Genomic DNA, 24,971 nt, shown 5'->3' with positions numbered 1-24,971 from the left:
GGAAATTCTTTCCTGTTAGGGTGGTGAGGCACTGGAATGGGTTGCCTGGGGAAGTTGTGAATGCTCTCTCCCTGGTGGTGTTCAAGGCTAGGTTGGACAAAGCCATCCATGGGTTGCATGGTTTAGTGTGAGTTGTCCCTGCCCATGGCAGGGGAGTTGGAACTTGATGATCTTAAGGTCCTTTCCATCCCTAACTATTCTATGATTCTATGTACACGCTAAAATCAGTGTACATGTTGCATCTATATTAGTAGTGGAATTTTTGTCCATTGGTGGCTTACGCTCTTAGTATTGGAAGAAATGCTGTTGTATTTTAAGAAACAGATTTCTGAGCATGTTGGAACAGGTAGAAGCTGTGTAGAAGTTCTCTACTTCTACAAAGTAGAAAAAAGCTAAGGCATTTATTTAAGTCTCCCGCTTTCTATTGCCTTATCTGTCTCACCTGCAGTCACAGTTGTTAAGGGCAGGGGGAGAACTTTGTGAGAGATACATATTCTTCAGAAAGTACTGTGGTAGGGAAAGGTTAGGGTGGTTTTTGTTAAACTTCATATAAAATGTGGAAGTTGTGTTTGTCGGGGGGTTGTGCTGGTTCAGTGACATTGAGTCACTGAACAGTAAATTGGCTTCATTAAAGGTCTGATGAATACCAGAACCTATGCAAGCAAATTTGTAAGAACATGTAGACGGATGTGATATGGGGTGGGATGGGTGGATGGCCAAAGTGTGGTTGCTACCTTTTATTGTTAGCCAGGCATTAGATCAGCAGATCATACCTCATCTGCACCTTTTATTTTCATGGATAAAGAAATATCTATCAGCAGATGTTCACAGGTAAATACATAATGTGAAGTGAGTCTCAGCTGAATTTATTGCACAGTATTCAAGTAACTTACCTGCATGCCTCTGTTGTTACAGCAGATACGCTAAAGAAGCTGCTATGTGAGAACAGGCTTTCAGGAACTTCTAATTCATGTCCAGCTCATATTTACAGGAAAGTGCTTGATGCAGGTTATCATTGAAACATGCTTTGAGAAGCCACTCTGTTCTTACCTCTTGAGCTTCGTTTTGATGAGCTGACTTAATGTGAAAATAGTGGCTCCTACTTCCAGTTTCTGTCTGTTTTTCTGAGCTCAGATTGTCTCAGCTCCTGTTATCTAAAGATCTAAAATGTGTAGGGAGTCTGATAAATTAAAAGATCCATAGCAATAGTGACAAGTGTTTATCTTTTATGTATGTTAGCATGTCAGAACATGATAGGGATAACAGTGTAAGCATCAGACTCCTTACTCTTAATGCCATGACTGGTAAGTTACAGATGACATGAAAACTGTCCCATTTCCTTCCTGTCTTTGTGAGGAAGAGAACTATTCTGCTAACCTTATTTACAATTCTAAGGAGTAAGTTTCATTGCTAGAAAGTTATTTGCTGTTCCTGTCTTGAAGGGCATTTTTCCCCAACATTATGAGCAGTAGCAACAGCACCATTGCCTCCTTTGAAAGGTGGTAGTTTTATCAAGACGAAATAGTGAGAGCAGACCTGTGACTAGTTAACTGACTGTAATACCTGTCAGACCACAGTATGAGATTAAAAAAACCCCAAAGCACACTATAAAGCCAAACAGTTTAGGATTAGAAAAAGAAGTACTATCTGATAACTACCAGGGCTGGAAGTACTTACTATCTGATAACTACCAGGGCTGAAAGATTTAGTATCTCATTCCTAGAAGATGTGTGCAAGTTCTTGCAGCAGTTTTTATTTAACACTGGGAAGATCTTAAAAGCAACGTTTCCTTCAATAGGCTTTCTGAAGAGTAAAACCTCTGCATTGTTGATTTGGCACCTACCATAGCATAGTGAAAGGTAGGAAAACCAACCTCTCTGATTAATGAATCTGCCAAAAATGTCTGGATGTGCTGGAGTTAGGATAAGAGAGCCAATTCATTGTATAGCTCAGTAAAATTTATGAGTGTGTGGGCTTAAAACCAAATGCAATGCTGTTTTCAGTAGTATGCTGAAAAGGAAAAATATACTGTTCAGCCTCTCCTGGCCATAGCTGTACTTGACGGCCATAAAAGCATGAAATCTACACCATATCATGTAGAGTGAATGAAAGCATGAAATTATAAAAAATGAAAATGAGATATGTGCTTGGAGTTTATTCCCAAACCCCATTTAATTTAGGGAATTAAAGAACTGTATTCAGTACATTAAATGGAATTACTCATGAGATTAACAGGGTGCAATTGGAGTTGATTGTAGAGTGTTCATGGGAAGAAAGTAGATTAAAAAAGAATGGCAGAATAAAATTCAAAATCGCAAATTGTTGGGAGCATGTTGGTTGCTAAGGGAAACGCTGTATATGGAAACGTGGTGGATAAAAACATACCAAGGTAATGTGATTCCAGTGCTCCTTTCTGACACAGGCTGATCTCCTGGGCTCCCTGAAGCTCTTGGGCTGGGTATGACTGAAGCCCAAAAGCATAGAAATGGGAATGGAGACCCACAGCTTTTCATGTCTATAAGTTAGAAATAATCCATCTGTTTTTTTGAGAGTTACCAATTGCAGTTGAATTAATCTTGACTGTTAAAAAGGTGCTCTTTCTTCTCTTGCTTTTTAAGTGCATATAGATGGAAACTTCAAAGTTACTACATATTGAGATCTGTCTAATTCTAAAAATTAGAGAACAAAACATTGAAAACAATACTCTTAAAATGAATAGTAATTAATTACTCATGTAATTGCATTAATTAAACTTGGCTATGCAATTAGGGAGCTAATTACCTTTAAAACACAATTGCACATTTCAATCACTGCCCACACCCCAGGGATCACCTCTTTTTTTTTTTTTCTTCTCCCTCATTAGACCTTCTGTAATCTCCGTTCTCCTGTGCTGATTGAAGCTGAGAACATGCATGTGTAGATGTGCGTTTGCTTTCTCCAGCAAATATGTCCTGCTAAAACTTTAAAATGCTTTTTGTTGTACCATTTGATTAAAAAACAAATAAGCAAAAACCCGCAAAGTGTACACGCTACAGTCTGCATTCATGTTATTGCATGGAGTTGTATGAGAGGTCTCCATTGAGTCTTTATTCCTAGTCTATATTAATACAATGGCCTTCTATGACTGTTTTATTCTCTTGAGTTTAGTGTAATTATATATACTGTATACAGTTAGTATCTTTTTCTCCTCTTCTCTTTTTTACAGCTAATAGCTGTTGGCTGTACATTTCATCCAATTTCCAGAATCTTTGTTTTCAAGGTAGCTTTTTTCCCTGAGAGGTTTTGACCCTTCTTGTGTGACAGTTTGTCATCAGCAGATTTTATAGGTGTTTTCCTACTACATATGGCAGTCCTTACTGTAAATATTTAATAGGATAGTCCTTGGAGCTTCACTTGTAACCCGCTTTCTGTGCAGCGACAGAGCTTTTGACATGAAATCTTTCTCATTAGCTAGTTTCTGTCTAACCTCACAGTTGTTAAAGTTCTTAACTTAGTAATTTTACACAATATACTGTATCCAGAACTCTGTTTGAAGGCCTTGAAATATGCTATTTTTGTTGTAATCAACATTGCCCAAATAGTATAGCAGGGAATGATTTAGCTAGTACATTTCTGCTACCTGGTAAAGGTCTTACAGTCTAAATTCATAGAAGGTACCACAACAAACAATTTGAATTTTTTTTTTTTTTTTGAAAAAAGGTTTAACTTCTAAAATGCATTTTGAAAGAGCAATGACGCAGTCTATATTTTCATACTTGCTTGTTATTAGCTGTGTTACTGTGCTATGGCATGATGTGGCATCACAGTACTAATCTTTGTGAATCCAAAGCTTCTGTGAAACTGCTTGTTTTACTGTCTTGTACAGCCATGGCAGTTAATACTTCTGCTTTCCAAAGCCTCTGGGAGTGTTCTGTTGAATGATGTCTGTGGACATTGAGTTAGTCTTCTAGAGGCAATTCAGCCAGTGTAAACTTAGCAAATTCTAGTTAATTGTTTTCAAATCTGATTTATGCTGTGAGTATTTTGTATATTTTTGATTGCTAAAATGCATCAGTGAAGGTTGGGAGGCGTTTCTGCTGGTTGAGTCTTCATATGTTTTGACACCTTATTTACAGCTGAAAAGTTAAACTTATTTAAACTGAAGAGTTGATCACTGCCTTGTATGAAATCTTCCAGGGACTTACTATTTAACATCCTGGAAAATAGATTTTGGAGCTTGTTTTGACCCTCTGAAAAGAAAAGGTCAGCTCTTCAGTTCACTCGTGTAGGACTGGCTGCTGAAACCTTCAAAAGGATACTTACTAATACTCACCTGTAGGTGTATTCAAAGTCGCTTAATTTAAATCTCATGATATCTGACTCTGGAAGTCTCTACACGTCTTGGCATCTTTCAAGTTGTTGAATATGCTTAATACTCGTTGGGATTGGACCAGTTTTTCTGTGGCTCTAAGGGCTCTGTGGAGCTGGCTGTCATGTTGAGTGTATTTAAAAGCATACAAGTGCTCTCTGCTGTTCCAGATTGAAGACAAGGAACATCTGTTGTGGGCTGGGAATAATACTACTCTTTCCCAGCGTTGATTAATTTCAGGGGAATTACAGACTGATGACAGCATGGTATTTTCTACAGAAGTGCTCAGGAATAAGGCAGAGGTGTACCACGTAAGATTTGTGGTTCTACAAGACTGTTAAGTTAAACATCTTGTAAAATAGATACAAAGGCCTGTGGTTTTTTGAACTTATTTTGTGATATTTAAAAAAATATTTTTCTGTCAATGTTTTTATCTTCCTTTTCTTGAACAATTTGGCCTTGCATTTTTCTCTGCTCGGTTCCGTGCTAGATACTCATATTTTGTTTGCTGTGTCTGAAGTTAAAAGAAAACATTCTAATAAGTACTAAAAAAACCCTGGCATTAGATGGCACAATACTAATAATTATAAAGTCCACATCTTCTTTTGGTTGGTATAAGACACAAAAGGCAATGGCAAGGTACCTGTGTGGAGGAGAGGGCTGTGCTCCCTGGCTGCTGCTCATCTGCTGCCTGGCATGACCCAGCCATTGCTGATTCTTGCAGGGTGGTGGTGCAATAACTGCATTTCGGTCACCTCGTGGGTGCTATTTTCGGTGGGTTAAGGAGGAGAGTGCTTGGAGGGGGGCAACAGCAGGCCACCCTGCTCGCTGCCAGCAGAGCCCAGCCCGCAGGTGAGGCTCCTCTCTGGGCAGGCAAAAATAATTTCAGATGATCATCTTAGCTTTCACCAGCAGTTGGCAGAAATTGTCTCCAAGAGGTGGTTTTCCTACTGAAAATAGAAAAATAATGAAAATAGCAAAAATAGTTGTTCAGTCATTGGTGGTGATGATGTCTGGTTTTCCTATCCTAAGAGATATTTGAGTAAAACCCAAGTGTAGATGTGCACTCGTTTCATGATGATTTTCACATTAGCTGTGTGCAACTTTTCTGAAGCTTGCAGAGAAACTTATTTGGTATATCATAAATATTGTGAAAATGAGGTCTGTCAGTTTAGTCATGTGTTACCTACCTTGGTAACATTTCCTTATCCTTGCTGTAAATTCCAGTGCATTTTTGTCCCCTAGATGTAGTGAGAGTTGTACGTTCCCAGTCTAAATTGACAACTATTTTAATTAGCCTGCATAAGCTCCACAGTTTGGTGGCTTTTTTGTTGGGGGCTGCATACCAGGCTGAGGTGGTGGCAGGATCTCTGGGGAGTCCCAGTCGTGCTGTATGGAAACCCATATGGACTGCAGGGGGGACAGGCTGGCATCACCGAACTGCTTCGTCATTGATGACACAATGCAGAGCAGCCCTCTGAACTGTTCCATATGTGTCTGGGTACAGGAGTGGCAGAGCCTGACATTTCGAAGTGGTGCCATCCTGGCATGTCTGTTGGTTGACAGGGTATAAGAGAGGAACATTAGACTTTGCAGTTAAAATGCAGTAGCAGTTAAATTCTGTGAAGAATTACTATTGATGATCTAAAAGGTCTTTCCAACCTAGACGATTCTATAATTACAACAGGAGGATGGTTTTTGTCTATATATTTTTGTCATGGTTGGTATTATTTGCCTTTTCTATTCTTAAATTTCTTCCTAAACTTTGTTTAAAATGTTCCATTTTAATATTTGAAGCAAAACTCCTCAGGTGTCCTAGAATAAGTAGGCAGGTGGTTTCAGCAGGGTGGGAGAGAGGGAAATAAGGCAATAAAGCATATACAGGCATCTCGGTGGGGTTTTCCTTTTTGTCAGTTTGCATGCGAAATTTGAATAATGGTTGGACTTTCAATGTTTTCCTGGTATCCTGCCACTGCTTTTTTTCCATTAATTATCTCACTTCCCTCTCCTTGTTTTCTATGTTCTGATCATCCTACTCACTCGGCAGATTATAATGAATAAATGGGTCTTTTGGTTTTGTGCCACAAAAGGTTTTACTCTTGATACCAATTTTGAGTACAGTGAGTGGGGCTACAGCTGAAGAGCAGATAAACTGTTTTCCTTTTCTTGTGAGACTTCTGCTTTAGTTACTTGTTCAAAGATTTATACCAGTCAAGATCCCATTGCGGGATTACCCGAACTGGTTGGAGAGGCCTGAGTTCTAATGAATAATGTAAACTTTGTAAGGTTTGAGCAGATCGTGTTGTAGACATGGAAGTGATGAAAAAGGTTCATTGAAGTGATAGAGATCTTTACATGATGTGTCAGCAAGGTGGAATGAAGGGGAACTTTGTATTTAATGGGAATGGATGTGAGTCAAGGATTCTTTAATCTTCATTTCTAATAATCTTCAGCAGAGAGGTTGTACTTAAATTTGATTGCAAGAGAAGTTGTTTTGGGTTGTTTCTTTTTTTTTTTTTTTCCTAGTTAATAAGCAACTTGTTTCGTTGAAAACAAAACTATAGGTAAATTTTAGAGAAGATTTTTCTGCCCCAGTCATGCTTTGATGATCTGGTAATGAAGCCCAGATAACGGGTTGCTTGAATGGCATGAAACCAGTGGTACCTATAATATATCTAAATTGCTTTCTTATATTAATACAAAAATATGGCATTCAGATTTGAAGAAGTTGGTTTTGAGGAATAACTGAAAAAATTAAAATCTGGGTGGAGACAAAAGCTTCTGCAATGGTGGCAAGAAAATATATATATAGTGTTTAAGCTGAGTAATACTGGAGCAGACATGGGGATTTGGTTAATCATTGAGTAGGCAAAAGCTTTCCTCTTAGTGACATCTCAGGTCTTTCCTTGGAAGCTCTTCCTGATTGGAGTAAAATACGCAGCACTGTTTAAAAAAGTATTATTTTTTTCATTTGGCATATTACAGTTCTCAGCTGGAGCTGAAATCTTAAAGATAAATCATACTTGATACAGAGACTGTAGTGGTCTGGAATACAATCTGTTCCCGTGGAGTTCTACTGTCTAGAATATTGTGGGTTAGAAATTTATAACTTTTTGTGTATAGTTGCCCTACAAATAAGACTTTTTTGTTTGTTTTTGTTAAGGAACAGCATTATCTCATGCTGTTACCACACTGTCATGTTAAAACAAACTATATGTATTTTATATACATAAAATTACTTCTACTTTTTTCCATAATCAAATAGGATCTTAAAATGGTTTTGTTGAATCACAACAATTCTTACGGTCTTGTTGACCGCAGAGTTTTTAATGTGAATATTCAGCAAACAAATCAGAGCTACACTTCTAATAAGGCTTCTAGGAGTTTGCCACTTGATGTTTTAAAATGTCAGCAGATTTGCTATAGAGAAAAAAAGTGGTGTTGGATTTTTCCATTTAGCTAACCCGCCTACTCAAATAATAGTACTGGAACAGCTGAGTATGGATGCATGCAGCAGGATAGAGAGGAATTTCAATCAGAACAGCAGGAGGGAAAAGTGAAGAGAGCTAATTTGTTAACTTGGGAAGTTGGAGGAAACTTGTATGGAAAAGTACATTGATAGTGCAATATGATATTGCTCAAATAAATCCTTTGCCTCATGGTGGAAATATGCAAGTTTTAAAATACTTCCTGTTATCTGTTCATACAGTCTGGGCTTATCCTTGAATAAAAATACATTTAAGTATATCTGTAGTGTTTTAATTAAAATCAATAGGGCAGAATAGGTTTTAATATGACTGCATAGTGAACCTAATGAGTTCAGGCTCCAACAGTGCTGTATAGATCAGTTGCTATGTAGTACCATTAACTCATAATGTCTGGCTCTGAGCTTTTAATAAATTAATCAATTGGACTGGGACAGCATGAAACTCTAGATAGTTGGTCTAAAATAAATGACCTAAATGAAAACAACAGTTACATAATCTATAGTACTCATTACTGGTACTGCAAGCAATGGGTTGAATTGTGTTCTCTAACCGCTGTTGCTCTTCAGGTCTGCTTGATTTCAGAGGGGTTCCTTTGTTACTTCATTATAGCACAGTAGTTAGGACCCTAAATGTAGGGTTTTTTTGGTAAGAATATACAGCTCTAACTTTCGATAATGTCCACAGGTTTTAGGACCTGCCCCAAAATGGTGTTCCTTCTTGGACAACTTGACCGAAGAACTGGAAGAGAATCCAGAGAGCACAGTTTATGATGATTACAAATTCGTCACCAGAAAAGACCTTGAAAGCTTAGGTAAAGCAGCTGAATGTCCTCTTTAGGTGGCTTCTTTGTTCAGTTTTTAATTACTTTCACATGCAAGTTTTGTAATTCTGTTGTGATGTATGAGGACTGTTAGAAATTCACTGGCAGAAGTTTCCTCTAGTCTTCTTGGTTAGTCATATCCCAGACTGATGGATTTGTGTTCTTTGATTCCGAACCAGTGCATCATTAGAGATGTGTTGCAAATGTCTAGATGATAATTGGTTGATTTAATATATTTTGGAATGTATTGTGTGTGCTTTCAGACACTAAATGAAAGGCATAGGAAGAGAAGTTGGTTTAGTTTTCAATGTATTTTCAGGGTGCTCAAATAGGATGTTGGAACTCACAGCAAAATCTGCCAAAGGCTACCCTATTTGAATGTCGTAATTTCCAGAAAATACTAATCATTCTGGGGCTAATAGAAGCACAAGTTCATGGAATTGGAATCCTGAGAATTACATAGCAGAGAAGGCAAGCATGCTTCTCCCAAGCCAGTTAGACCTTCTTCTGTCCATTACATATTTTTAATTGCAGTGTTTTGATACAGTTTAATTAATTTGCCTTTGGATATGGGAGTTGGGTTTGGCCTTGCAGGAGGCCATACAAGGAGGAGGTCATACAAAGGACCTGCATCTTCAGTGTTAGAATCTTAGAGTAGGTGGTCTGAATGTAGCCCTCAGACCCCTATCCACATTGTAACAGAATAAAGCAATGTGGTATTATCTACAGAGACTTGACTTGGAATACTTATTCTGCTTTAAATTCACTATAACTTGGTCAAATTTATTTTGCCATAAATTTAAGCTTTCAAATGAAGAACCAGCCTGAGGGATATTTTATATTTCGTATGTCAGGGTTTCTTTGTATATTAATACTCCCATTAGCAGGAGTACTCATATTTTGGAATATGGGGAAAGATTGTTTCCTGGAAACAATTAAAATTTTAGCAAAAACTTTTCTTTCTGAGGCATGCAGTGGTTTCTTTCAATTTTTTTGTTATTTAGTTCTGGAAGAAGTTTGTTAATTCTTAATTTCTGAAGATTTGGGGGTTGTGGAGGATATTTTGCTGTTAAAACCTTTTCTTTTTCTCAGTCTTGGAATTTGGTGTTGATACGGGAAAAGAAAATGAGAGAACTCTTTAAGTACTCATTCTTACGTAGGTTAGGGCTTAGGGTGACACTTTTATGACATGTTTTTTTCAATATGTTGTTTCTTCAAGGAAAGTTACACAAGGCAAAACACTTTAATTAAAAACATCTCTATACCACACTAGAAGAGTGATTGTCAAACATCTATGGGCTTTCAAAAAAAATCATCTTGAATTTTCCTTTCTAAACTGTTACGGAATGGAGAGCATGTGAGCATTTTAAGAAGTGCACAGTAATATATGTTATGGCAAGAAAAATGGATCTTTTGTGGCTCTGAAGCGGCTCAAATTTCTTGCCGGCCAAACTGTGGGGTGCTATTTTTTTTCTGTTTTGGTTTGTGTTTTTGCGGTTTTGCTTAGTTTTGATGTAATGGATGTGACTGGTAGATTGATGTGTTGGCACTTCTCGTTTGTCTTGAGTCAGGTAAGTGAAGTGCCTGGCTTGGAACAGGATTTCTCTAAATATGAAAGCTCTTTGAAATCCTCTGTAACTTTTTTCCCTAGGCCTTACTCATCTCATTGGATCATCATTGCTCAGAGCCTATATGCATGGCTTTTTCATGGACATAAGACTTTATCATAAGGTAAAGAAGGCTGATCCGTGTCAGTTTTTAATCTTAGCAATAAAATCTGTGTGTTAGGGTTTTGTTTGGTTTGATTTTTTGTTTGGGGTTTTTTGTGGGTTTTGTGGTGGTTGGTTGGTTGGGAGGGGGGGGTTTCTCCAAACAATGGACTCTGTCCTGTATTAAAGGTATTTCCTTTTTGCTTTCTCCTGCTTGTTCAAAGGCAAAAATGATGGCCAATCCTTTTGCCTATGAAGAATACAGAAGAGAGAAAATAAGGCAGAAGATAGAAGAAACACGTGCACAGAGAGTTCAACTAAAGGTAAATACTGTAAACAGTGACTGTACTTCTGGGAAAACTAGTCATAAAAAGTAATATACTCTTAAGAATATCTCAGAGATGTAATGATGTAGGATTTGATTCTGTATATCATCAGAGACACAAAATAATTTATAGAACCTTTTGAATGGAGCTGTGTAGTTCCCGTGTGTGTGATACCCACAAATGAAAAATACAGATACCAAGTTTAAAAGAGTAGCTCTCGCCACATTTACCATTTAAGCAGATAACCCACTGGTGAAATTCGCAGTTTCTACTTCTGTCATTAAACTAAATGACTTAAGTCATTAAAACATAATACTCTGGAAAGAGGTATATAAAAGTAGTATTGTTTTTACAACTAGTAGCTTTCTAGATTGAATTTGCTTGACATACAGGAAAAAATAATTTCTTTTAAGGTACTTTAAGTTCTTGATGCATTACAGGGAAAAAGATTATAAAGTAGTTCTGCTTAAATTTTCCCCAAGTACTATTGCTTTAATAGTACCTAGAAATATGTGGAACCTGTCATGGAGCTTTCCTGAAAGTTATGAGTAAGAATTCTCTCCTCACCACACTTAGGAATGTAAAGCATGTGTAAAAGAGTAATTTACTGATTAATTGCTTTTAGAAACTTCCGAAAGTCAATAAAGAGCTTGCACTCAAACTCATTGAAGAAGAAGGAGAAGAACAACAGGTTACTAGGAAAAGGAAACAGAAGGTGAGCATTTGTTTTGGGGACTTCTGTAACTGGGGGCACAGAAATAGTAATGCTTACAGTATTGAGGTTTTTTGTTGTTGGGTTTGTGGGGTTTTTTTTTCCGCTGTTATCCAGCCAAACAGGTTCAAAATTCCATTGTATCTGTTTCTCATATATAACTTATTCTGGTAGGTGGCTTCAAGGTGGATTTTGCAGTAGCTGCAGCACCAAAAAGGCCATGTAGAAACTTAAAGCTTAAAATTATGAAATACTCACTGTGAAGGGCCTTGTAGGACTCTGCTAAATGCAGAGTCAATACCAAAGTTGACAGAAAAAGACCTGTTTGCATTTGATGATATTTTGGTGCTGACCGTGACAAAACAGATGATGTTATTGGAAGATAAAATTGCTTCTGTGTACCTGGTTAACAAATACAGCCAAAATTGTTTGCTCTTGTGCACTAGGAATTCTTCCTGATGTTGAAAAGAATCCATTTTTATCCTAACTGAAGTCTAAAGTAAAAAAACGAGTTAATGTTTAATATCTAGTCGGGGGGGGGGGGGAGCTTTCTATAGGTAGCACTTCATAGGTGTTCATTCCCACAGGCATATAGCATACATGTAAGGCAGGCATTAGCTTCATGTGGCATCTAATGAAATCCTGTGTGTTATAGCTGGTTGGAAGCATTAACTACTGAAGAAGTAGGTGGTGGTAAAACCTTAAATGCAGACTGTCTAAGCCAGTTTTACAATGCAAATAGGAGTTCAGTAACTGGGGGCTGATGTGTCTAGGAGTACATACAGACTGTGTTACGAAGCAGACTAACAAACCATACTTAAAGATGCACATTCTGGTTATTTTTCTGAAATGGCATTTAAGTCTTACGAAGAAAATTTTATTTTTGTCTGTATCTTCTCTCCCCACGGCCCCCCCATTCTTAGGTAACACTGCAAGTTTAATGCTGGGGTGGAATGAATGTGCTGGTGTAAGTTTGGCAATGTTGAAAGATCAGCTTTTTATAGTAAAAAGCTATGTATTCAATGATTTTAAAATGACGACAAGAGGTATTTACATAAGCTGAAAGCGTAGCTTGAACTGCTTCTGATTCAACAGTAGCATAATTTATACTGAGTTCATTTTACTGAATGAAACTGCCTTTTCTGTTCTGTATGCATGGGCAGTGAAGAAGAAATATTGTAAGATGTATAGAAACATTCTTATTTTCAGTAAAACAGTAGTAGCATTGCATAAAGACATGTCTACCCTGATAAGTTGTTGCACATGTTGTAGAATCATCCCTGTCAGACAGAGTATTTGCCTTGGAGGTACTTCTGATTAGTCAATAGATAAAAACATGTCTCCAGACTAGCTGGCTGAATGTATGAGAAACATTAATTCAGAAATATTAGTAATTGTGTACTTAAGGTGTCTGTAGTGTGCATTTAAAAAGACTTGCTTACAGGTAGCTTTCAATGATATTTATGTAATGAAATATAATAAGCATAAATCTTGATTTTTATATGACCTGGAAGCATAAAGAAACTGGCATTTCAAATAGTGGTTTTGAATTCTGTTTAATTAAAAAGGTGTTATTTATTTTACCAATGTGTGTTTCAGAATTTTATAACTCATTCATGCTTTGCTGCTTTTCTAGAATCTGCCTAGTCTTCTGAAAGATGATCGTTTTAAAGTCATGTTTGAGAATCCGGACTTCCAGGTGGATGAGCAGAGTGAAGAATTTAGGCTACTTAACCCACTTGTTTCTAAAATAAGTGAGAAAAGAAAGAGGAAACTAAAGATGTTGGAGGAACTGGAAGCACAAGAACAGGTAAAATATTTTCCATTTGAATTAGAATTTTTCCCTTTGCTTCAAGTATTCAGATTTTTCACCTTAGAAGACAAAGGCAATAAAAGAATATCTTAACAGCTGTGGTAATTAAGTGTAATTTATAATGTCGTCCAAGTTTTTAGATGTGATCAGTATTGTGTCTACATGAATGTAGGTTTGAAAAACGTAAAATATGTGTGGGGAAACAAATTTATAATCTACCTGCTGCTTAGTTTGCTGTTCTTTACTTCAAATGTTAGTTCTCTTCAGCTGTATCTATGTAAAAGCTGTCACGTACTCTAATTGCAGGAATGGTTTGAAAAGAAAAGTAGATGATGATTTGTTATTTTATACTATTTTTGTCTGCAGGAAGAGGAGGAAGAACCAGAAGGAAAAGCAAGTGATGCAGAAAGTTCTGAGAGTTCAGATGATGAAAAAGGCTGGGTTGAAGAGGTCAGGAAACAGCGCAAGCTTCTACGCCAAGAGGAAAAAGTAAAGCGGCAGGAAAGGCTCAAGGAGGATCAGCAAACATTACTGAAACCTCAGTTTTTTGAGATTAAAGAAGGAGAGGAATTCAGAAGCTTCAAAGACTCTGCCAAAAAACAAAAATTAATGAAGTAAGACTAATGTTCCTATTTTAATAGCTGGGGGTGGAAGATACTCAAGTATTTCCCTACAGTGCAGGCCAGTGGCATTTTGGCTTGGAAATGCTAGCTAGTAATGCCACATCTGGCGACTCAAGGGTATAACTTAAAGCATCATAGTTGTTGAAAGCTTTGTTTTGTAGTTAAATACAATGTTTGAAATATGTCAGAGACACAGGTGAGTAAGTGATTAATATTCTGAGCCAGATTTGAGGATCCATTACTCAGTGTTGGTAAACTGCTGCTCTCACAAATAACACTGTGATACTTGGTTATATTTCTCCACTATGTCAGAATGAGGTTGACAGTGTGGATGTTTCTCATCTGACCCTCCAAAAAGATGTAGAATACTGCATCAGTAGTCACTGGTTTTGAGGGTAAGATCAAGGTGGTAAAAAAATAAAAATGTTTTTTCTGAGTATTTTTATGACATCCAGAAACTTCCAAAAAACAATGCTGGCCTTATATTGTCAGGCCTTACTATTTCTGGTTTCCTTTTTGCGATACAAGAAAAATCAGATTTGGTTTTGTTGTTTTGTTTTTTAATTTGGGGTTCCTTGAATTGATGATCAACTAAAGTAATTGGGTACTGTATAAAGTACGTCATACTAAATGACTTGTCTTTGAATATGTCAAACTAAAGCACTTTGAAGTGCTTAATGCCTGAAAATTTCACTGATATTTTTTGTAGCCCTTTGGAAGATGAGATTTAATAGCCTTTTATTATTTGGATAGACACTAATGCTGAAAATTTGAAGCACAATAGCTTCAAAGATCTTCCAGTGTTCTGGATGCAGAGCAGAACTAATGTTAGAAGCAAGTGCTGGGCTAGATGGATCTTGTAATAGCCATTACATTTTTGCTTAGAATGAAATTATACAGTCAAAGGAAGTGAATAATATATATATAATGGGGCTGTTTCTTCATGTCACTAATGACTGACTCTACAACTTAGTTGTTTTGTGAGGGAAGTTTTCTGGAGTTACATCAAGAAATATTTGATAAAAATTCAGCCTGTCCCTTAAATGTGCAAGATTTTAACTGGAATTATAAGGTAAAATGGACTTTAAGGATTACTGAGAAAATGTTTCTACAGTAACCTAGTAGTCTGTTTTCCATGTTGTACCTATAAGACCTCTTTAAATAGAAGTAGTAGGTTTTATAAATTGGGGTTTATAGCAGTTCTGCAGAACTAATTCCCCCCTTTTCCTTAGCTGGTTTTTATCAGCAAGTGTTTTAACACAGAGGTGTTTCTTTGTTCTTCATGTTGAATATATCCATTCACTCTGAACTTTAACATTCTTAGATTTCTCCATCAACTTCCTTGTGATTATTTTTCTTTTCCAGAAGATGAAGCAAATTTTTGCTTTTGTCAGGTTTTCTTCTTTGTCAGGAGAAAATCGACACTGGACACTCTGTCAGAGTATTGTGGGTTAAGGATGTTTTTTACATGGTACTTAGATTTATAGTCATATTAGCAAGTGACTTGAAAGGAACAAGATACTGGTGAAAAGACACTGTATTCTCATTGCCATTGAAATACTTCACTAAAAGACAGTATGGCTGCAGCCTACTCACATACTGAATTTTTTACACATATTCAGCTGCTGACCTCAAAAGAAAATTCTCAAGGACACTCCATTTGAAATATTAGGATTTCATTTTGTTCAAAACATGGAAGGCTTAACTGTGAACGGGGATACTGAAAGTTAAGTAAATAAGCCAAGACAAATGTAAGGAAGAGAAACATTTGGAAAAAAAATAGTACAGTCTAACACAGGACAAAGTAAATTCTTTCATCTGGTGTACTGAGGAAGAGAAATCATTGCTTCAGCTTGTGAAAAATGAAAGCAAATACCACAGACCTGTCCAGTGGAAGAAGGAATATCAATGATGTAAACCACAGAAAGACTTCTAGAAGACTGCTTTTAGGAAAAAGAGAATGTGTCATAAGATTTGATGCTAATTCTTTGCAGAATATTTTGCAAGGTGTGATAGAATCATACAATAGTTTGGGTTGGAAGGGACCTCTAAAGGTCATCTAGTTCCAACCCCCTGCCATGGGCAGGGACATCTTCAACTAGATCAGGTTGCTCAGAACGTCCAGCCTGGCCTTCAGAGTCTCCAGGGATGGGGCATCCACCACCTCTGGGCAGCCTGTGCCAGCATTTTACCACCATCATTGTAAAAAATACCTTCCTCATATCTGGAATCATAGAATCATAATTAGGAGGCTCAGGTTACATACCCTCTCTGTGGCAGATGCACAGATGGAGTGTAATGTAAAATGTTAAAAAAGGAAAAAAAATAACGAGAGAGGATAGAAAATTGAGGGTGGAATAGGATGACCAAAAAATGGATATGACAGCATCACATCCTTTCTGATTTTCTGAGTTGCTGTCATTGAATTGGCTTTTCATTCCTGTTTTTTGTTTCTAAGTAGTTAGCTCTCTAGTCACTGATGCCATTTGTGTTCATCCAGAAACTCCAGTATGGAGTTTGATATTTGTCAAATTCTCAGGCAAAATATATAAATTAACAGCTGGTATCTGTTTCTTACATGTTATTCTGTAATCACAATGACTTAGTTTGCATGGTGAGCTAACTTGTTTGGTTAAAAAGCATTTTCACATATTAGAATTCTTGAAGAAAATACTGAAATATGTTTTCAGCTGGCCTTATTCACTGATAAGTAGTCAGCATAAAAATAATTAATTCAAGTAACATACTGAAAATTGGACAGACTGTAGTGGCATGTACAATCTGGTGAGGCTGGCATGTTTGTCTTTGATTTGATTTATCCAAGTTATGGAATGATGGTCTGTGACCAATATAATTAAGTACCTTAATACCTTCACTATGCATTTAATGGCTAGGTGTTCTTTTTTTCTCTAATCGTATAATGTTCTACCTGAGGAAACAGTTTATGACTTATATAAAACTGGGTGTTTCTTTCGACATGTTCCTGACTCAGCACGGCTCTAAGCCCAACTTCTAAGGCACTGGTGTGTACTATAAATTTCTTCATAGGCCAACAGTCTACGCATTTCTTTGCACAGGAAAGCTGCAAAATTTACTCGTGGTTGTAAAAACTTCCTTGTCTCAAATCCATCTACATTTCATTTTCCCTTTTTGCACTCCAATGCTTGCACATAAAAACCTGCAGAACTTTGCTTTATTCACTTACTGCAAAAGTTCTTTGCAAAGTGACTTAAAAGGAATCCAGAAAAGGAAAGGGGGTTTGTCAGCATGCTGAGAGCCCTTTTGATTTTCTTGATGTCCCATTAAAAGGTTTGTTATTGAAGTTAGAGCATGTCAAAATGAAAAACTACAGTAGTCATGCTTTATAAAGTATGATGGACAGTCACTGTATACATCTTCAGAAGTGGGCAAGAAAGCCAACAAAAGCATAGTTGACATTCCTAGGTATTGGTAAAGTAAAACAGCAAGAGAAGCCTTAAAAAGCTGCTCTCTTTATAATGAGGGGAAAAAAAAGAAGTGCCTGGGCAACTTTGTTGTTTGTTTTTTTACTGCAGGGCAGGGGAAGTTGCTTTTAATAACAGTGTTGCTGCATCCCTTGAATCAGTTTGTTGAGAATGATTTAAACAAACAACTGACCCAGCTGTTGTGTGTGTGTATCAGTGTGTGCAATTCACTATCATTTGAGGTCTGCACACTTTCAGATAAATACAGCCATACCTGCATTTGTTCAGTAAAATAGGAACCCCACAGTGTTTTGCTAGTATCAACTCATTTTAGTTTTTCTCCTGACTGAAGCATTATCTAGGCAGTCATGCTGAATAATTGCTGGGTAGTAGCCATATTTCTCCAGTTCATTTTCAAAGGGTAGGAAAATAGGACTTCACTTGAATGTAGAAATCCCACCACAATGTCAGTGACTGATCTTCTGCCATAGTTAGCTCTAAGGCTTAGCTTGTCTTCCTGATTCACACAGAGGAAACAAGTTTTTACATGTACTGAATGAAAAATGTACTACAGAAAAAAAATACAAAGTACCTAGTCATGAGAAATAAAGTAATTCTTGACATTAATTTTTTATTGTTAATCTGAAAAGTCTTTGTTACATAAAATGGCTCATTAACCAAAATTCAGTGGACTTCAGAGGCTTCGTGCATAGGCCACAGTCCATGAGCCCGTCATCCTTAGTAAATGTCATCAACTTTGGCTGCTAATCGTCTGTATTTTCATGATGACTTATTTTCCACTTTAAAACTTGTACAAAAAATGTGTCTTAGCCCTTTTCAGAGAGATGTTGCTATTGATGCTCTATTACATCTCAAATTGCAGCAACTAATTTCATTTACAGCATTTACAGCTAAGTGAATGTTTTCTAAGCGTATTGCAGAGCGAGGTTGTCTCATCCTACAGGCCATGTCATATTATCAGGTGGCACTACATACTCATAAGCACCCACATTTTAGAAGGGAGGACAAGCCATGTCAGGACTCACAGGTGCCTTTTGGGAGGCTGGCTGAAGCCAGCACCATCCCTGCCTGCCTTCCTGCCTCACCCTGTGCTGGAGGCTATGCGGGAACAAGGTGTATTTCCACTCTTCAGCTGTTCCAGTTTACAACCCAATGTAACTGAACTCAGCGATGGTAATATTAAATATCAGCTTGCAACCTAGAGCCGCTGGGGCACATCCATGTGTCTTGTCTTTGTAGGACATCCTCCAGTGGAGGAGAGCTGAAGGCGGTATCTGTTTAGGCCGCAACAGCTACTATCTCCTCCTCTGTAGAAATGCCACACTTCAATGCCCAAGGGAGAGGTTCTGTACCAGGTTGCTTACAGAAACTAATGGACAAGCACAGTGCATTTGAAGGCATGTGCTTATGTGGATCTACTCTCTGGGGTCAGGGTCTGTCTTATCACATTCACTTGTTAGCAGTGTTCTTTTATTTAGAAAACTGTTTGCATTAGACTATAGCAAACACAGTGTCCGAGCAGTCATTTGCATTTGGACTCGTCTCTATCACTGAAGTGATTTATTTGGTGATGATGTACTTGAGATTATTTCCTTCCCTCAAAAGAGTTTCCAATTCAGAAATAATAAGATTTCAAGAAAATTGTATGTATCTAGCCCTTTTTTGGAGGGGGTGTGTGTGCAGGTATCTCTTACTCTGCAGCTGAATATTCCTGACTTTTTCTGACATTTCATAGAAAGCTATAGCGATGGAAGGGTGTGGTTTCTTTTTCAACTAGAGTCCTGTTGCTTTTTTAGCAGAAAAAAACCAATGAGTTTTACATAAATTTTGGAAGTGTTTCTGCTGAAAGCAGTGTCTGGAGGGAATGATTTGAACTTGTCTGTTTTCTGTTTACTGAATATTTATTTTTTAGAGTTCTGGCGTTTCAGAGAAATTGAGATTAGTTTTCACTGCATTATCAGTCTTTATTATAATAAAAAGATGGCAAGAATAGGGACTAATGTTAATTATTCTCTGCAGGAAAACTCTTGGAGATCGTTTAAAGCTTGAAGAAAAACTTGGCACGCTGAATGTGTCTGATACCACGGTAGGCAGCAAACAGGCAACATTCAAATTAAAGAAGGTAAGCTATATATGTATTTTTTTTTTAAGACAATACACAAGTAACTTTAGTTTTTGCATGAAAGAACAGGAACTTTAAAACCGTCAAACAAATGTCCCTCTTCGTTTCTTTATAAGCTGCCAACTCTTCTGCTTCTTGCCAGGAGAATGAAAGCCTCCGGTAGTACTCTGTGTGTTTATATCCTTATAACTCAGGGAGCACTCATAAAATCTTATGTTCCGGTGGAAAATAATGGCTCCCATCTTTTAATAGTTTATGTGCAGACATACCATCAGAAGCTTGTGACCTTACCTGACTTCTGTGCCAGGACTGATCAGATCTTGATCGCAGGTCCAAATGCTGTAGATAACAGGCTTTCTCTTGGTTGATAATGTTGCTAGGCCTCAGCATGATAAAAAAGTTCCTAACTAGCTTTGTCATTGAACTTGTGTAGCAGATCTCACAAGAATGAGCTCTGATCCTGTTCTACTTGCCAAATTCCATTGGAAGTGTGTAGTTGACTCTTGCCTATCTGCCTTTCCTAAATGGTTTTGATTTCCTATCCTGAGGAATTTTGTAAATCACAGACAGGTGATTAATTTATAGTGTGGGCAGAGTTAATTGTATGTAGAACACTTACGGATTTTTTGATAGAAATTTGCTTTAGAACTGGGAAAGGGACACAGTATAAAACCAGAAGACACATATTAATTGATGTTAAGCTGACAAAATGTACTTGAGTTAGAACTGTTTTTCTTCAGGTAAGCCTCTATGCTGTAGTATGTTTCTCCTTAACAGTGGTCGAATGTTATTCTCATCAGTAAAACTGCTGTCAAAAAATGGCTAAAAGTAGTTACTTGATTTTACATGGGGTATGCCTGAAAAAAAAAATTAAATAACACAGATGGACTATTTCTATCTTACCTGTTTTACTTGATTATTTTATGTTTGCAGACATCCTTTTTCATATGCTTTTTTGGTTCCTTTATTGCTGGAATTTAAAACATGTTGACTGTGGAATTCCTCTGCAGTGCTGTGTAGGATAACAGTTCAGGGGATTTTACTAACTGCTGTAACTGATATGTTAGTGTCTTGCAGCTAATTAAATGGGCATTGCAGGCTTCGAAAGCACAGCCTTTTTTATAGTAGCTTTAACTTATAAAGCACAAAGCCACAAGGTTTCTTGCAGTTGGTGATGAGCAATGAACTATCACCTTCTTAGTTTTGTAAAGATTTGGGAGTAAGGTGGGAGAAGACAGATACAGCTGTGCTTCAGAATGCCATTTTTACTTGATACCATCAGATATGCTATAGCTTTGAAGTCTTAAATTATTTTGCTGCTAACATATATGGATTTTTTTCTTTTAACTGATGTTGCTTTATTGAAATATGTACATTGCACTCATTTGCATTAAAACACTTCTTAAAGTCTAATTAAAAGAAAAATTAATGCATCTGCAATGGAGATCTTTTCTCCTATCAACAGAATAGCAAAATAAGACTTAAAAGTCTTCTCTCAAATAAGCAGACCCTGTGTATATATTCTTAAGTCTCCGGGAATGAAGCAGGGAGAGCTAGGAAGAGATAATACTATGCAGTATGCTCTGTTCTCACACTCCTTTTCAGAGGATGAAGAGATGAAGTTGGCAAGCCAAAAAAGGGGTTTTAGTGTTACTCTCATCATCAACTTCCACTTTGTGGTGCCATTTCCTTAAAGCACAGGTGTGTTTAGGAGTAGGTAGGAAGATTTAATAGGGGAGAGACTTGTGCTTCAATAGGATTGGTATCACTCAACCTTGCAAGTCAGTGGAATTGGGACTGAACTTGGCTACTGCAGCTGCAGTATGTTACCAGCCTCCTGAACGCCCACCAACCACTGACAGACCCAACAGTGAAAATGTCATTAATATTTCCCAGTTTAGTTCTCGGGGGGGTTGGTATAGTGTGATACCCTGTTTTTGCATTTTCAGCATGCTTTATCATAGCAAATATATATTTTAGAAACCCTGCTATTTTGTTATACCTAAGCACTTATACTACTAAGGAGGTATAGAGGACATTAAAAAAACCCACAACAAAATACACAAAAACAAACCAAAAAGCTTCAAATAAAATCACGATCTTTTCATTTCAGTACACTAGCAGTAGGAGTCAACATTTAAATTAAGATTTCCCAAGACTGCTTCACGTGAAGTCTGGAGGGAGAAACTAGTTACATATTTAAATTCTTGCAGTGAAACAGGAGTCAATAAATTCTATAAAGTCTAGAGACCACTAGCTTTTATTACCAAGATGCCATTAAGGGCTTACTGCTACAGATGATAAACTGGTTCATATCTTGCCTCAGCCAAAATGCTGCCTCTGCATGCAAATCTCTAGCTCAAGTTTAAATGGTGCTTTAGTGGGAGATTCAGGGACAGATGGGCTGGTGCATGAATACTGCTGCTGATAGAATTAGGTGCAGTGGGGATGCAGCTACACATTCAGTAATTCTTCTATCACACTATGAATGCAGTTACCCTGTGCTGCTAATGAAATTGCTGTAATTGCTGCCTGAGCTTGGCCTGTCAAGTCTGCTAGTTTCAGTTTATGCTTAGTTTGAAGACTAGCCTTAGTCTTCCAAAGAAAATAGTTTATGGCTGTAAGAGCCACTTCATCTATGTGGTGTGTAAATGAAACCCTTTCAGTGTGTTTTTGAAGAAGAAAAACAGTAGAGCATGTGCCACAGCAGCAGAGATTTACAATTATTTTCATGTGGCAAGTCATTCTAGGGTTGCATACAGCATATCATTCTAAGAACACTTTTTAGAGAACTTGTAGGTTTCAGCAAATTTGAGTAACTGGTCTGTCTTTTTAAAATCTATTTGTGCAAATATTAAATGTGGGAATGCTAGTTAACCAAAGGGGGTACCGAATAGCCTCAAGTAGTGCTCTGCTGTCTTAAGGACATTAAACGATAAATTCTGAATGGCTCAAATTGTATTTTACTTTCTTAAGGGCACTAAATGTTAAAATCTGGACTGTAATTTTTACAGTCGACTGTTAAACACTGGTTTTCATCTGAAATGCATTATTTTATTCACTGTTTTTTGCTGTCTTTGTCTTAAATATTTGCTCTGAGTTACTTGGAATGATAATGCCTAGGGACACCCAGAATTAAGACAAGATAGCATGGGACCATTTACAGTAACATATCCAGATTTCCGTAATGGAATTCTGACTTGGTATCTAGATACTTGAACAATGAGGTGATATGTAGGTTTATAAGAACCTGAGTCTATTTTTGTTTTGATATTCCAGTCAGAGCAGCAAAGGAAACAGCAGGAAGCTGAGAAACAACATCGTCAAGAGAGGAAAACCCTTAGGCGCCCTGCTAGTCATCTTAAGAGCAAACGAGGAAGAGGACGACCGTTTCATTGATTTATGTTATCTTTTTAAGAAACTTAGTTTTTTATTTGAAATGGGGACTTTTTCTAACGGGGACACTGTACCAATGTATTTGTATTTTGTTTCATTGATGAACACAAAAGCCAGAACTTGTGAAACCCTGTGTTAATTATTGGAAAGTGTATAAAGGTGAAAGCATTGACAGAGGACACTACAGGTATGGTTTGTTATAAACTATAAACTCCAGTGTGAACTGTATTTGTGAAGAAATCACCAGCAACTGGTTACTTTGTAACCCGGGATGTTTTCTATATAAGAATTTATGTTTACAACAAGGCTGCCTGGTTTTTATTTAACTTAAGAGCTGTGGGGTTTTGTTTTCTGAAATCTTTGCGTGTGTGATCAAGGGTAAGTTGCTTTGTCTAAAAACTTACCTTTACAAGGGCACAACACTTTTACGGTTCTAAAAGGATGACACACAATTGTGTTTTTCAAAAACTGACTTTGGCTTTATTTTCTTGGATTGCCTTAGTAGCCAGGAAGAGGTACAAATGGTTGTCAAGAGGGCAATTGGGAATGCCTGATTCATATTCTTCTAAGGCACTCTATAAGGAAGCCTGTCTTGCCACACTGATGTACAAAGTGTAATCTTGAAAACATAGTTTTGTTAAGTTAAACTTCATAAATACTGCCTTTACTAAGAATCCTTAGGACCAGGTTTAACACATTTTGATAAGCCAGCCGTGTTTCAACATAGACCAAATGATGTATGTTCATATAATAAACATATTAAGGCCATACCAGTAGCCTCCTGTCCTTCAAAAAGTTAATTTAAATTAACTTGAGAAGCTAGAACCTATATTAAGGAAATGGTGAATCTTTTCTATGTCTCCTTCTGATTCCCCAAATCATACTTGTTGCTAACCAGGGTACGGCATCTCTTCTTGACTTCTATCTTGCAAACCCATCATTTACATAACTAGTTCACTAGTTAAGAAAATAAATGATTTTTTACCTTTGATCCTAAAGGAGTTTTGTTTATTGCTGTTTAAAAGACTTTATAAATTGTCCTTTCTGCTATATCCAAGAAACTGTGAACTTTGGATCCAGCAATAATCAGTGAATCTGTGCATTGCTCTAAGTCTTTTTAAGAGATTTGGAGGTTAAGTGTTTTGCTTTATAAACCAGAGAGGCTGTTAATGTGGTCAGGTCTCCTGGACAGTATTTGCCATGAAATTTTTGCAGTTACTTCAGTAAAAACCTTAGTTTCTAATAGCCAAATACTTTTTTTTGGTGTGTGTTAGGTAAAAGATTAATCAGTCACATGGTTAATATTTTTTTTCCTCTTCTCCCTTATTTAATTTTGCCTGCTTTAGTTCCTTGCTTCTGTTTTTAATGATATGGTTTCCTTCAAGTTAAAAATGCCTTTTGCACCTGGTATTTGCATCTTTAAAACATAAATTGTAACCAGCACCTCTCTGTCTTTGCATTCAACTAAATGATGAGTCTCATTACCTATTTTTAACCTCTAGCTGTCAAATTCCTGCACTGACCATAAGCTTCTCATGCTTTCCATTTAACACAGGACTATCCAGTATTCCTGTGTCAGTCTCACCCATACTGTGTATCAAGTACCATAAGTACTTTTCTGTCGCTACTGAGAAAATGTAATGCAGTTGTGAGTGCTCCAGGGTATGTCCCTCTTCTTGGAACCTTGTCTTTTGATAACGTTCAAGCCTTTTAAAATCCTTGCACAGTGACAAGTTAAAATTTGTACTGGTGCAACATCTTTCCCCTGGAGCATTGTGTTATCTCTTAAAAATTATCTGCATGGAATGCAGGTGTGTTCGCTTCATCTGCGTGACTATATTGAGTGTGGAAAGATTAATGGTGGAAACATGACACCATTCTGGTTGATACAGGGAGAACTGGGGAAGAGGTGGACAGAATTGGCACTAGAAGAACAGGAATTGTGAGGAGTTTGTTCTGTCTCAGGGTAGGCCTGAATCCCGTTATGTTTGATCAAGAATTAGAGGTACATTTATGGCATAAGGCATCCTTATTTCAGCAGTGATTCTCTTGGCTGTCAAGAGCAGTACAAAAAGACAGTTGATCTGCAGGGTAGCAGTGAACCAAGTATAAAATGGTTAACTTTCAGCTTAGAATCAGAATCATAGAAT

At 37.2% G+C, this 24,971-nt stretch overlaps 1 protein-coding gene across 1 annotated transcript in view; it reads left to right on the top strand.

Annotated features, from left to right (window-relative positions):
• The window catches only part of NOL10 (nucleolar protein 10), a 53,959-nt gene extending 30,140 nt beyond the window's left edge, over nt 1-23,819 (top strand). Inside the window, exons 14-21 of the mRNA XM_065681621.1 lie at nt 8,521-8,647; nt 10,308-10,387; nt 10,590-10,688; nt 11,317-11,406; nt 13,040-13,213; nt 13,583-13,830; nt 19,323-19,425; nt 22,705-23,819. Coding sequence (XP_065537693.1) covers nt 8,521-8,647; nt 10,308-10,387; nt 10,590-10,688; nt 11,317-11,406; nt 13,040-13,213; nt 13,583-13,830; nt 19,323-19,425; nt 22,705-22,824 — 1,041 coding nt within the window. The 3' untranslated portion in view covers nt 22,825-23,819. The remainder of the gene's footprint in view (nt 1-8,520; nt 8,648-10,307; nt 10,388-10,589; nt 10,689-11,316; nt 11,407-13,039; nt 13,214-13,582; nt 13,831-19,322; nt 19,426-22,704) is intronic.
• The last annotated feature ends 1,152 nt before the right edge of the window (nt 23,820-24,971 follow it).

The sequence above is a fragment of the Lathamus discolor genome, chromosome 5 (assembly GCF_037157495.1).
Source record: "Lathamus discolor isolate bLatDis1 chromosome 5, bLatDis1.hap1, whole genome shotgun sequence".
NCBI lineage: Eukaryota > Metazoa > Chordata > Aves > Psittaciformes > Psittacidae > Lathamus > Lathamus discolor.
Note: the sequence above shows the minus strand (reverse complement) of the source record. Positions and strands in the feature narration are given on the sequence as shown.